This window comes from Salmo salar, chromosome ssa23, assembly GCF_905237065.1.
Source record: "Salmo salar chromosome ssa23, Ssal_v3.1, whole genome shotgun sequence".
NCBI lineage: Eukaryota > Metazoa > Chordata > Actinopteri > Salmoniformes > Salmonidae > Salmo > Salmo salar.
In genome coordinates, this window is record NC_059464.1 from 24,710,673 (window position 1) to 24,725,471 (window position 14,799).

At 42.3% G+C, this 14,799-nt stretch overlaps 1 protein-coding gene across 4 annotated transcripts in view; it reads left to right on the forward strand.

Annotated features, from left to right (window-relative positions):
- Positions 1 to 7,728, forward strand: part of LOC106584305 (F-box-like/WD repeat-containing protein TBL1XR1) — a 50,438-nt gene extending 42,710 nt beyond the window's left edge. For 3 of the 4 annotated variants that reach the window (XM_045706026.1, XM_014169390.2, XM_014169391.2), the window contains 14 exons: positions 267 to 369; positions 634 to 779; positions 1,174 to 1,393; positions 1,503 to 1,677; positions 3,023 to 3,164; positions 3,445 to 3,508; positions 3,600 to 3,697; positions 3,861 to 3,921; positions 4,122 to 4,243; positions 4,373 to 4,447; positions 4,784 to 4,911; positions 5,201 to 5,366; positions 5,799 to 5,900; positions 6,045 to 7,728. In XM_045706026.1, the coding sequence (XP_045561982.1) occupies positions 312 to 369; positions 634 to 779; positions 1,174 to 1,393; positions 1,503 to 1,677; positions 3,023 to 3,164; positions 3,445 to 3,508; positions 3,600 to 3,697; positions 3,861 to 3,921; positions 4,122 to 4,243; positions 4,373 to 4,447; positions 4,784 to 4,911; positions 5,201 to 5,366; positions 5,799 to 5,900; positions 6,045 to 6,071 (1,584 nt within the window). In that variant the 5' untranslated portion in view covers positions 267 to 311 and the 3' untranslated portion in view covers positions 6,072 to 7,728. The remainder of the gene's footprint in view (positions 1 to 266; positions 370 to 633; positions 780 to 1,173; positions 1,394 to 1,502; positions 1,678 to 3,022; positions 3,165 to 3,444; positions 3,509 to 3,599; positions 3,698 to 3,860; positions 3,922 to 4,121; positions 4,244 to 4,372; positions 4,448 to 4,783; positions 4,912 to 5,200; positions 5,367 to 5,798; positions 5,901 to 6,044) is intronic. The other variant, XM_014169392.2, reaches the window with a different exon arrangement.
- Positions 7,729 to 14,799: the final 7,071 nt, after the last annotated feature.

The window sequence follows — 14,799 nt, forward strand, 5'->3', positions numbered from 1 at the left end:
CAGCAGCAGGTTTCTGTGCACACCCTGACCCCTGACTGAGAACCCTGCCTGCTGCCCTGGTGCGAACTTGTGTGTGCAGCAGGGTGGAATGGTTTTTGCACACAGACAAAATGTGTTAGTGCATCTCCTGGGAGGAAGTCTCCACTCTCTAGCCCTGGCTTCAGTTTTTACTTAGCAGCACTTATATGTGTGATTTGTCTAATGTGAAAATATTCTGCGCTGGGTTCTGATAAAACAACTGTCTCACCTCCTCCCTTTCATTGCAGGCCTATGTCCTGTTTGCTGACCTCATGGTGTAACCAGGTGTAAAGATGAGCATTAGCAGTGATGAGGTCAACTTTCTTGTGTACAGATACCTACAGGAGTCAGGTAGGCTCCAACGCTCAAACCACATGTCCATTCACATTCGGTAAACACTGGTAACAGACAGCTGTTGAAACAATGTTCTGTATATTCTCCTACTCATGTAATGTTCTAGTGCTATTAAAGGGTGCCTAGAAAATGTGCACTACAATAACAACCACAGAGCTATTTGAAATGTGCTATTTCCAGAGTCACCAAAGGGAGGGCTCTGCTCAGTATAATGTGCTGCCTAGTGCCTACTGACATGCTGCTCATGCTTGCCCTCGACAGGATTTTCCCACTCAGCCTTCACGTTTGGCATAGAGAGCCACATCAGCCAGTCCAACATCAATGGAGCCCTGGTGCCCCCTGCTGCCCTCATCTCCATCATACAGAAGGGCCTGCAGTACGTGGAGGCCGAAGTCAGCATTAATGAGGTGATCTCATCTCCTCCTCATTCACACAACTCATTATCACAGCATCTCATCTCAGCCGACTATCAGGGAATCTGTGGACTTTATTTCCGCAAGCCTGGTATAGTGTGATCAAATGCAGAAATCAGCAATTGTTTGATCACAAATCAGAAAGAATATGCATGCGGTGCTAGGTTTCTGCTCTTCAGTTAATATGCCGTTATTAACCAATGTAGCTTTATAATGCATTGCATTATTATATTTTAATAGATGGTTCTCTAGTGATTATTTTTGAGAATGTATTTATTATTCTTTAATTTGAGTTATAACTGATGATTTTAGCCTATCATTGCTTATAGCTACAGTAGTTATTTAGCAGTTTGCATTTTAGTATAACCAGCTTGTCTGGTGTCCCCAGGACGGCACGCTGTTCGACGGACGGCCGATCGAGTCCCTGTCGCTCATCGACGCGGTAATGCCGGATGTGGTGCAGACACGGCAGCAGGCCTACCGAGACAAGCTGGCCCAGCAGCAGACGGCCCAGGCCCCCCCGGCCACCACCACCAACTTGACGGCCAATGCCAAGAACGGAGAGAACACGGCCAACGGCGAGGAGAACGGAGCTCACACCTTAGCTAGTGAGTCTCGGCTTTAGCGTTTATTAACTATAACACCGAGAGAAAGGAGGGAAACAAATATTTGTAACATTGTTGAGTCAATGCCAATGCTGGATGTTTTGTTATTCAGATCTTGCACATGCTGATGAGGTGCTCTCTGTGTGCCATACAGACAACCATGTCGACATGATGGAGGTGGATGGGGATGTGGAGATTCCCCAGAACAAAGCCATGGTGCTCCGAGGTCACGAGTCAGAGGTGTTCATCTGCGCCTGGAACCCTGTCTCTGACCTGCTTGCGTCCGGGTCAGTGTCTGTCTCTCTCTCTCTATATATATATTGTTGTAATGATGTGCATATAGTTACAAATAAATCAACATAAATATAGGTTGTATTTACAATGGTGTTTGTTATTCACTGGTTGCCCTTTTCTTGTGGCAACGAGGCACAAATATTGCTGCTGTGATTACACACTGGTATTTCACCCAATAGATATGGGAGTTTATCAAAATTGGATTGGATTTGTTTTAGAATTGGATTTGTTTTAGAATTCTTGGTGGGTCTGTGTAATCTGAGGGAAATATGTGTCTCTATGGTCATACACTTGGCAGGAGGTTAGGAAGTGCAGCTCAGTTTCCACCTCATTTTGTGGTCAGTGTGCACATTAGACTGTCTTTCTTGAAAGCCAGGTCTGCTTTTGGTGGCCTTTCTCAATAGCAAGGCTAGTCTGTACATAGTCAAATATTTCCTTAATTTTGGTTCAGTCACATTGGTCAGGTATTCTGCCACTGTGTACTCTCTGTTTAGGGCCAAATAGCATTCTATTTTGCTCTGTTTAAAAAATATATATATTTCCAATGTGTCAAGTAATTGTCATTTTGTTTTCTCATTATTTGGTTCGGTCTAATTGTGTTGCTGTCCTGGGGGTCTGTTTGTGTTTGTGAACGGAGCCCCAGGACCAGCTTGCTTAGGGGACTCTTCTCCAGGTTCATCTCTCTGTAGGTGATGGCTTTGTTATGGAAGGTTTGGGAATCGCTTCCTTTTAGGTGGTTGTGGAATTTAATGTCTCTTTTCTGGATTTTGATAATTAGCGGGTATCGGCCCAATTCTGCTCTGCATGCATTATTTGGTGTTTTACGTTGTACACAGAGGATATTTTTGCAGAATTCCGCATGCAGTCTCTGAATTTGGTGTTTGTCCCATTTAGTGAATTCTTGATTGGTGAGCGGACCCCAGACCTCACAACCATAAAGAGCAATAGGTTCTCTCTCTCTCTCTCTCTCTCTCTCTCTCTCTCTGTCTCTGTCTCTGTCTCTCTCTCTGTCTCTCTCTCTCTCTCTCTCTCTCTCTCTCTCTCTCTCTCTCTTTCTCTCACTCTCTTTGGCTCTCTCTCTCTCTCTCTCTCTCTCTTTCTTTCTGGAAAACGTCCCAGTAGGATTCTGGATTTCTTGCTTATTCCTTCCTTATTCCATGAATCTCCCAACCTGGATTAGAAAAAAACCTGGGCATTTTGGGAAAGTTAACAGAATTTTGCAATCCTATGTCAATATATTGATTGATAGACTGATTTACCGAGGACCTAGGGCTTTCTGTGTTTCTGGTTTGTTGCTGTATTGCATTGTACTGTGCTGACTGTCCCACCACGGTGCAGGTCTGGGGACTCGACGGCACGGATCTGGAACCTGAGTGAGAACAGCACCAGCAGCTCCACACAGCTTGTACTGAGGCACTGCATACGGGAGGGAGGTCAGGACGTCCCCAGCAACAAAGACGTCACATCATTAGACTGGAATGTGAGTCAAGGGTCTACACTCACTCATAACTTATCACAACCCCTCAAATTCCATAACTTTATTTCCACTTCTATTTTTTTGAATGTTAGGAGTCACTTGAAACTGCTTTAATGTTTCAAAGCTTTGACCTTGCTACTGTTTTGCTCTGTATGTTATTTATCCTTGCAAGGGAAATTTCATCGAGCAGAATTATGTTCCTATGCTGATGTGCTGAACAATATGTATTTGCTTTAAAACCTTTTTATTTTATTTATACAATTTATCTCTTTCCACCTGACAGAGTGAGGGTACATTACTAGCAACCGGCTCATATGATGGATTTGCCAGGATATGGACAAAGGATGGTGAGTTGCCACTTTTTACTGCTTTTTCAACTCACCATCTTGTCAGTTTCCGAAACACTCGCCTCTCTAATATAAATGCTTTGAACCCTAGGTAATCTTGCAAGTACCCTGGGTCAACACAAAGGTCCCATTTTTGCATTAAAATGGAACAAGAAAGGAAACTTTATTCTTAGTGCCGGAGTAGATAAGGTAAGAACCCAAACAGGCTTATATTTGTGTTATGAGCTCAAGACTTGAAATGCTATGATGACTCATTAACCTCTTCTGTTAGTCAGAACTAAAAGAACCTTGTTATTCTTAGGCGTGTTCTAATTTAATGTTTTTGTTTGTGTGTGTGTGTTTCTCCCTGCAGACTACAATCATATGGGATGCTCACACAGGAGAAGCAAAGCAGCAGTTCCCGTTCCATTCAGGTGCACTGAATTATCCATTGGCTTCTTTCCTCTTAATTAACCCTTATTAGACATGTATCAGTACATACTTACGTGACTACAAACAGTAAGGGTATTTTTGTGCCGAATCATTCCTAGTTTCTGTCAAGCACAGGCATAGAGTTCTATGTTGTTTATTCATTGCATTTTCTTCCACTCTTCCTCTTGTTGTGACTCAACAGCACCTGCTCTGGATGTGGACTGGCAGAGCAACAACACGTTTGCCTCCTGCAGTACAGACATGTGCATCCATGTGTGTAAGCTTGGCCAAGACAGGCCTATCAAGACATTCCAAGGACACACAGTGAGTCAGCCCCCACACCCCACAGTGTAACACTGCTCCTGCAGACATTATAGAAGTACCTATTTCTATGTGTCAGAGACTTTGCCCTTTCTCTGTCTGCACTGATAACTCTGTTCCCCTCCGTTCCAGAATGAAGTGAATGCAATCAAATGGGATCCAACCGGTAACCTGCTAGCCTCTTGCTCAGATGACATGACGCTGAAGGTAAGATAGGAATGAAAACTAGCTGTCTAGCTACATCCAGTGTTGTCAGAGTTTTTGATTACTGTCCCTGTTAAATACATTTTATAAATAAATACTCGTGCACTGTTTAATGTTGTGCTCTGGATTATGTACCAGAAATTCAAATAATTTATGTGTTGTTTATATCACTCTATCATTTTTCTTAGTTTCAATTGTGATGAATACCACTCGACAAATTGTCGACCTGAAAAATAAACCAAGTATAAAACCAACCAAACATTCTTATCTTTCTGAACATTCAGCTTTTTTGCATGATCATCACATGTAAAACATTATTTTGTCATTTCACCATGCTAGATCTGGAGTATGAAACAGGACACGTGCGTTCATGATCTGCAAGCTCACAGCAAAGAGATCTACACTATCAAATGGAGCCCCACCGGTCCTGGAACCAACAACCCCAATGCCAATCTGATGCTTGCCAGGTACTGAAACAGAAGCACTGCTGTGCCCTCTGTGTCGGCATTCATTTGCTTGGATGTGCGAGCAGCATTACTGACATAACAGCGGTGTGGCCCTGTTCGAGGGTAATGGACTGATGACCACACTGTTTCTGGGCCAGCCACAGTCTTTGTGCCCTGAGCAGAAACTCTGAATTGCAAGAGTTTGTGTTTTGCTGTATTGGGGCTTTGTTTGAAGTGAGCTATGACTATGAGCCAAGTACTTGCTTCTGGGGGGGCAGATAGATGACAGTTTTTCCTGTGTTCCTTGCAGCGCGTCCTTTGATTCGACGGTGCGGCTGTGGGATGTGGACCGAGGCATCTGCATCCACACGTTAACCAAACACCAGGAGCCTGTCTACAGTGTGGCCTTCAGCCCAGACGGCAGGCATCTGGCCAGCGGCTCCTTCGACAAGTGTGTTCACATCTGGAACACGCAGGTACAGTCTGACACCATCAATCCCCTGGCTATCCGTCCCCTGACACTGTCCCGCTGTCCAGCTTGCATGGAGCTGGGAACTGTTAGTGATAGTACCTATTAGCTATTTTGTTACTTAGGTCAGTGGTAGTGCTTATTTTGGAGACTTTAATTAGGCTTTCGAATGAATTTAAATCTAAGCAAGCTATGGCTGATTTTTAATGAAATATCTACATAGGTGTACAGAGGCCCATTATCAGCAACAATCACTCCTGTGTTCCAGTGGCACGTTGTGTTAGCTAATCGAAGTTTATAATTTAAAAGGCTAATTGATCATTAGAAAACCCTTTTGCAATTATGTTAGCACAGCTGAAAACTGTAGTGCTGGTTTAACCTTTGGCTTGTGCCTGTCGTTGTGGTTGTTGATCTAACGTCTTCTCTTCCCTTTCCACAGACTGGCGCTTTAGTCCATAGTTACAGGGGGACAGGGGGGATCTTTGAAGTTTGCTGGAATGCAGCAGGTGACAAAGTGGGAGCAAGTGCATCAGATGGATCTGTGCGTACTAATGTTTTGAGCATTTTCATATACTTAGTTTTTTTAAATGTTTTCTATTGTGTTATCGCCAAAATAAAAGTTTAGCACTCTGAGATATATATCTCAAATAATAATATACTAAAACTAGAATTTCTTGTTTTTCAGGTTTGTGTATTAGATCTGCGGAAATAACACTGCTTGTTGGAAGCCATGGACCGACAATGAATGTGTACATAGCCAAAATGACTGTCCCTGCCCCATGTACTGCTAGTCCCGCTTAAACCATGGCTGGCCACTACAGACCAGAAACAAGCACTCCGACACAGCAGATTCAGGAGCAAGGACACGCTCTGTGCAGCAAGTCGTTAGGACCAGAGACATTAAAGGGACACAGACAAAAAAATGTAAATGAAGAAGAAAAAAAAGCAGATCTGTATATGTACCAACATTTGGAAGCTATTTTGCTTTTTGATCTTTAAACCATGCTCATCAAGACAAAAAAATATGTTTTAACTTTATTGGTAGTTCAGTCTCTGTGTGCAGACATATCGGCTTTCCAATCCTGCGGCCGTCAGTTCGGTTTTTAACAAAATCATTTATATTATTTCAATGTTTAAGGAGTCATCTTTTTATACACACTCACAAAACTGTTCTTTGAAAAAAATCATATTTGGTAGTGTACGCTTTGTGGTTCAAAACAATATCGGGACTTGAAGAAAAATTTCATTTTTTGTAGTTGTAGTTTTTACTGTTGACATCTAAATGCAGTAGTTTTTTTATTTATTTTTTCTAAAGAATACATTGTTTCTTCTGGCCATAATATGAGTATAAATTAACATGGGCACACATTAAAAAAGAGGCATTATACATCTGGATCCTTTAAAACCATGTTTATGGTTGGTTTCTGCACCATCGATGGAGCTAGAGAAACATTCCATGAGTCCCTCCTGGACAAAGCTGTACTGCTGTAGCTATCATGTGGAAACATCAGGTATTGGATTGGTTAAAGAACAGAAGCAGACAAATCAGTACCTAATGACCCCCCCCAGTGTGAAGGATTGGAACTGTGATGCCCACTGGACCTTTCACAACAGTGTTACCACTCGGGAAACGGAGGCCCCTTTTACAATATATAGCAAAAAGGGAAGACTTGCTTTAAGTTTTGTATTCTTCTAATGACTACTTAGCTGATAATGTGTTTCTCTCAATGATTATTTTCAAGTACATTTCATATTGCTGATTTATCATATTTGTGTCATAACAAAACTTCCATTAGGGTTTTACTCAAAATGGTTTACATGTTTATAAGGCAAAGTTTTTTTTTTATTCCTGTAGATGATTTCCCAAACTAGATATTGACAGTGGTTATTTGGATCACAAACAAGCAATGCTGTTTTCAGTGGAAAAATGTAATCTTAAAGCAAGTCTGGGTGTTGGGCTAGGAATAAGAAATCACATGGAGTAACATACACCATATACATTATTTTTGTGCTGCATTTTTTAAAAAGTAGTTAAAAAGTTAACTGAATTTGAAGCAGTCATGCAACACTGTGTGATATAATTGTACATTCATGTAAATGTATCATTTCAAATCATTGTGAGCAGAGAAGTCCCCTACTGGTCAGTAAGCAATCAACAGTTACAGGGGCTTGCTAAAGTATTCACCCCCCTTGGCATTTTTCCTATTTTGTTGCCTTACAACCTGGAATTAAAATATATTTTTTTGGGGGGGGGTTGTATCATTTGATTTACACAACATGCCTACCACTTTGAAGATGCAAAATATTTTTTATTGTGAAACAAACAAATAAGAAGACAAAGAAATTAAAGATGAGCGTTCATAACCATTTACCCCCCCCTCCTTTGTAGTGCCACCTTTTGCAGCAATTACAGCTGCAAGTATTTTGGGGTATGTCTCTATAAGCTTGGCACATCTAGCCATGGGGATGTTTGCCTATTTTTCAAGGCAAAACTGCTCCAGCTCCTTCAAGTTAGAAGGGTTCCGCTGGTGTACAGCAATCTTTAAGTCATACCACAGATTCTCAATTGGATTGAGGTCTGGTCTTTGACTAGGCCATTCCAATACATTTAAATGTTTCCCCTTAAACCACTCGAGTGTTGCTTTAGCAGTATGCTTAGGGTCATTGTCCTGCTGGAAGGTGAACCTCCGTCCCAGTCTCAAATCTCTTGAAGACTGAAACAGGTTTCCCTCAAGAATTTCTCTGTATTTGGCACCCACCATCATTCCTTCAATTCTGACCAGTTTCCCAGTCTCTGCCGATGGAAAAACACCCCCACAGCATGATGCTGCCACCACCGTGCTTCACTGTGGGGATGGTTTTCTTGGGGTGATGAGAGGTGTTGGGTTTGTGCCAGACATAGCATTTTTCTTGATGGCCAAAAAGCTAAATTTTAGTCATCTGACTAGAATACCTTCTTCCGTATGTTTGGGGAGTCTCGCATATGCCTTTTAGCGAACACTTATTTTTTTTCTTTAAGCAATGGCCACTCTTCTTTTTCTGGCCACTCTTCTGTAAAGCCTAGCTCTGTGGAGTGTACGGCTTAAAGTGGTCCTATGGACAGATACTCCAATCTCCGCTGTGGAGCTTTGCAGCTCCTTCAGGGTTATCTTTGGTCTCTTTGTTGCCTCTCTGATTAATGCCCTCCTTGCCTGGTCTGTGAGTTTTGGTGTACGGCCCTCTCTTGGCAGGTTTGTTGTGGTGCCATATTCTTTCCATTTTTTTAATATTGGATTTAATGGTGCTCTGTGGGATGTTCAAAGTTTCTGATATTTTTTTTAGAACCCAACCCTGATCTGTACTTCTCCACAACTTTGTCCCTGACCTGTTTGGGGAGCTCCTTGGTCTTCATAGTGCCGCTTGCTTAGTGGTGTTGCAGACTCTGGGGCCTTTCAGAACACAGATTATGTGACAGATCATGTGACACTTAGATTGCACACAGGTGGACTTTATTTAACTAATTCTGAAGGTAATTGGTTGCACCAGATCTTATTTATGGGCTTCATAGCAAAGGGGGTGAATGAATATGCATGCACCACTTTTCCGTTTTTAAAAAAATATATAATTCTTTGAAAGAAGTAATTTTTTTTCATTTCACTCCACCAATTTGGACTATTTTGTGTATGTCCATTACATGAAATAAAAATAAAAATCCATTTAAGTTACAGGTTGTAATGCAACAAATAAGAAAAATGCCAAGGGGGATGAATACTTTTGCAAGGCACTGTAAGTAATTTTGGATTTACTTTTTAACAATTTCATTTGAAATGGGACAAATCTGAATATTCACCAATTACTTTCTAGATATCTGGTTAAATGTAGTGTTTTTAAAACAAAGCAAGCCATTCTAATTTTAATGATTGCAGAGTGAGGTTTTGCCTTGATGGAACTGTGAGGATCCAGAAGCAATTGTGATGGCCAGGATTCCTTGTCCCCCTTGTTTAAGCCTTATATCTTATCCGTTTATTTTTTAAGGATATCGCTAGACATAGGGCCGGATGCATGGGCCCATATGAAGCCTACTCCTGGTCTCATAAAGCACTTTCTGTGGAAACATTGAGGATGTTTTAGTCTTAGAGTAGGTTTAATCAGGGTCTGTGCAATTGTCCCATAAATTTGCATTTTATACAAAGTGTAGACCTTTTAAATCTGTATAAACCGTCTACTCTAAGTAGATTGCACCATCTGGACACTATTTATTATACAGTCCATGACAGAGGAAAGGTATTTGAGGTTTTCTTATATGAAAAATCTGCTGTCTTAGTGTCTGCTTTGCCCTTCATTTTCACTACCTGAATTCTAATCATATTTTTATGATGTGTATGTCCCCTGGACATTTTGTACTCTTTTAAAACTTTTGTAATTCATATTTCTTTGTAGCCTAAAGGAGTAAAATGTTTGATTATTGGGGATACTCAAGTACTGTGTGTTCCAGTTTAATGATTTTTTTGGTTCCACATTGCATCATGAGTGCCCACACCCCACCCTTGGTTTTCTCAAGTCAAGTTTTGTTTTTGTTTTTGCAGATTCTCCTTGCATTGCATTGATCTGTTGTAATTTTAACCAGATCTGAAAAAAGTCCAGAATAAAATATATTTTGATATTAATATATATAATTTTTTATTTCATTTTCCCGTGGTTGTTTATCTGTTTATTCTAAACGTTCTTTATAAACCCAAAGTCAAATGTGTAAGCTAGTGAGATGCATAAATATGAAATCATTCTTAGTAGGGAAAGAAGGCGTAGGCAACTTTTCCATAGTGAGATCCCAGACATGCTGTGGCATCATACCAGTTATTTTCAGATTTGGTGATGCACCAGTCTACATTTGATGTATAGACTAAAATAATTGTATCTGCTCTGGTTATGCTGTTAAACAATGTAAATATATAGTTGTAAAGACTCCCTAACAGCAGGACTACTGTTAATTCAATAAAGCCCTTGGAAAACAATTAAATGAAAACCAAACAGTACATGAAATGGTTGGCCGTAGGAAATAACCCTGATGCAAATTTTATTTGTCACATGCTTTGTAAACGACAGGTGTAGACTAACAGTGAAATTATTACTTACGTGCCCTTCCCAACAATGCAGAGAGAAAGGAACTATAGAAATAATGGAAAAGTAATAACACTTTATAATCAAAGTAGTAATAAATACAAAATGACTAATGGTAACTTTGCTATATATACTGAACAAAAATAAAAATGCAACATGTAAAGGGTTGGTCCCATGTTTCATGAGCTGAAATAAAAGACCCCCCAAAAAGAAGATAAATATGCTTATTTCTCCAATTTTGTGCACATATTTGTTTACATCCCTTTCAGTGAGCATTTCTCATTTGCCACGATAATCCATCCACCTGACAGATGTGGCATATCAAGAAGCTGATTAAACAGCATGATCATTACACCGGTGAACCTTGTGCTCGGGACAATGAAAGGCCACTAAAATGTGCAGTTTTATCACACAACACCACAGTTGTTTTGAGGGAGTGTGCAATTGGCATGCTGACTGCAGGAATGTCCATTAGAGCTGGTGACAGAGAATTGAATGTTAATTTCTGTGACATAAGCCCCCTGCAACATTGTTTTAGAGAATTTGGCAGTATGTCCAACCGGCCTCAACCGCAGACCACGTGTAAACGTGCCAGCCCAGGACCTCCACATCCGGCTTCTTCACCTTTGGGATCGTCTGAGACCAGCCACCCCGAGAGCTGATGAAACTGAGGAGTATTTCTGTGTCACGACTTTCGCCGAAGTCGGCTCCTCTCCTTGTTCGGGCGGCGTTCGGCGGTCGACGTCACCGGCTTTCTAGCCATCGCCCCTCCATTTTTCATGTATCCATTTGTTTTGTCTTGTTCCCTGCACACCTGGTTTTCATTCCCCAAACAATCTACATGTATTTATTCCTTTGTTCCCCATCATGTCTTTGTGTAAGACTGTTTGTGTTACGTGTGAATTGTTGACGCGCCAAGACTGGCTTGTTTTTTCGGTGTTATTTTCACAAAGATGTTTATTGTTAAACATAATTCTTGTGACTGTTTTGCGCGTTTTGCACTTTTGTCTAAATAAAGTGTGCGCCTGTTCACAAATCTCTGCTCTCCTGCACCTGACTTTGCTACCAGTACGCACACACCTGACAGAATCTTACACCAACCATGGAGTCAGCAGGAGCAGGTACCCCGGTCAGAGGAGTCGAGGAGCGAGTCCGGGAACATGCGGTAAAGGTACATCATCTCAGTGCCATGATGGATCGCGTTGTCCAGACCATGGACCGCTGGGAGAGACAGTCTCCAGCGCCTCGACCAGCGCAACCGGGGTTACCTCTACCCGTCCCGTCCGGATCCAGCTCCAGTGGGATACGTCTCTCCCTTCCCAGGGAGTATGATGGGACGGCCGCACAGTGCCAGGGGTTCCTTTTACAACTGGACCTATACCTGGCCACCATTCACCCAGCTCCCTCAGGAAGGGAGAGAGTATCTGCCTTCGTCTCATGCCTCTCGGGGAGAGCTCTGGAGTGGGAAAATGCTGTGTGGGGAGAGGAAGACGCAGCATTGGACCACTTCAAGGAGTTCACCCGCCGCTTCCGGGCCGTCTTTGACCATCCGCCCGAAGGTAGAGCGGCAGGGGAACGACTCTTCCATTTGTGGCAGGGGACGAGGAGCGCGCTGGAGTTCCGGACCTTGGCCGCCGGAGCAGGCTGGAACGACAGGGCCCTCATCGACCACTATCGATGCAGCCTGCGTGAGGACGTCCGATGGGAGTTGGCCTGCAGGGATGCCACCATCACCTTTGACCTACTGGTGGATCTGTCCATCCGGTTGGATAACCTGCTGGTCATCCGTGGACGTCCTGATGGGGCTCTGTCGGTTCCATCTCCCAGCACTCCCGCTCCGGTGCCCATGGAGTTGGGAGGGGCTGCAAGTAGGGAGGCTGGAGGAGGGGCCTTCACGTGCACCATCTGTGGCCGCAGAGGGCACACTGCCGGTCGGTGCCGGGTTGGTCCCTCTGGGAGTCGAGGCAGCAGGCAGGGCACTCTGGCATCACCCCAGGTGAGTCTGCACCACTCTCATCCAGAGTCCTTTGTTGTCCACCTGTTTGTACCTGTTTGTTTCCCTGAGTTCTCCCCGCATTCCCAGCATAAGGCGCTCGTCGATTCAGGTGCCGCTGGGAATTTTATCGACAGAGCCTTAGCTCTTAGTTTAGGGATCCCCATTATTCCTGTGGATAGACCTTTCCCGGTTCACGCTCTGGATAGTCGACCATTAGGGTCCGGGCTAATCAGGGATGCCACCATCTCCCTGGCCATGGAGACGCAGGGGGGTCACGAGGAGAGAATCAGTTTCTTTCTCATTGACTCTCCTGCGTTTCCCGTGGTACTAGGCCTTCTCTGGTTGGCTCGTCATAACCCCACCATTTCCTGGCAAAAGAGGGCTCTCACGGGGTGGTCGTGATTTGGATAGAAAACACTCTGAAGTTTCTAAAACTGTTTGAATGGTGTCTGTGAGTATAACAGAACTCATATGGCAGGCAAAAACCTGAGAAAAAGTTGCTGTAGTTTTTTCAAGTGATTGCCTTGACTGTATACAGTGATTTAGGGTTCATTTTGCACGTCCTAAAGCTTCCACTAGATGTCAGCAGTCTTTAGAATTGTGTTTGAAGATTCTATGGTGAATTTGAAGGGAATACCAGCTGTGGTAAACTGGTGTCCCGTTATAAGGCATGGGCTCAAGTCAAGCGCAATGACTTGGGAGCGAGCTGAGTTCATATTCACTCCTAAAGAGAACGGATAGGTCCGGTTGGAATTTTATTCAAGGTATATGATAAAAACAACCTAAATATTCATTCTATACATCGTTTGACATGTTTCTACAAACTGTAGTATAACTTTTTTGACTTTTCGTCTGGACTAAGTAAGCACGCGCGTAGTGGATTTGGATAGTGAACCTAACGCGCAAACAAAATGGATTATTTGGAAATAAATATGAACTTTATCGAACATTTATTGTGGAGCTGGGATTCCTGGACGTGCCTTCTGATGAAGATAATCAAAGGTAAGTGAATATTTATAATGTAATTTCTTAGTTTTACTGACTCCAAGATGGCGGGTTTCTGTTTGCTAGTTGTTAGTGTCATCTGGGCTGTACTCAGATTATTGCAAATTGTGCTTTCGCCGTGAACCTTTTTTGAAATCTGACAAAGCGGTAGCATTTAGAAGTGTATCTATAATTCTGTGCATAACACTTCTATATTGATCAATGTTTACGATGAGAATTTACGTACTATGTGTGCTCATTGTGCTCATTCACCGGGAGGATTGGAGGGAAAACATTTCTCAACATTACGCGCCAATGTAAAATGCTGTTTTTGGATATAAATATGAACTTTATCGAGCAAAACATACATGTATTGTGTAACATAATGTCCTAGGAGTGTCATCTGATGAAGATCGTCAAAGGTTAGTGCTTCATTTAGCTGTGTTTTGGGTTTTTGTGATGCATCTAGTTGCTTGGAAAATGGCTGTGTGGTGTTTCTTGTGAAGTTTATGTCCTAACATAATCTAATTTTATGCTTTTCCCGTAAAGCCTTTTTGAAATCGGACAATGTGGTTAGATTAACGAGAAGTTTGTCTTTAAAATGGTGTAAAATAGTTTATTGTTTGAGAAAATGGAATTATGAGATTTTAGCTGTTTTAAATTTGGCGCTCTGATTTTCCACTGGCTGTTGTCAAAATCAATCCCGTTAACGGGATGAGAATGAGAAGGGGTCACCAACAGGTTAAATAAAGGTAAAAATAAATTAGTTGCACTGGTGACATGCAGGTATAAATTAGGTAAGAAGGATTTCAGTTTCCCTGCATTAACCTGTTATGGATAGTGGGCAGTATTTTCACGGCCGGATAAAAAACGTACCCGATTTAATCTGATTATTACTCCTGCCCAGAAACTAGAATATGCATATAATTATTAGCTTTGGATAGAAAACACTCCAAAGTTTCTAAAACTGTTTGAATGGTGTCTGTGAGTATAACAGAACTCATTTGGCAGGCCAAAACCTGAGAAGATTCCAAACAGGAAGCGCCCTCTCTGACCATTTCTTGGCCTTCTTGATCATCTCTATCCAAAACAGAGGATCTCTGCTGTAACGTGACACTTCCTACGGCTCCCATAGGCTCTCAGAAGGCGGCAAAAAGCTGAATGATGTCTTTGCAGGCCCTGGCTGAAAAACACTAGCGCATTTAGATCGATCAGAGAACAGAGACTGGAGGCACGTGCACGAGGCGACACCATGTTTTTATTCTTTCGTCTTTGAACGAAAACAACGACTCCCGGTCGGAATATTATCGCTTTTTTTATGAGAAAAATAGCATAAAAATGGATTTTAAACAGCGGTTGACAT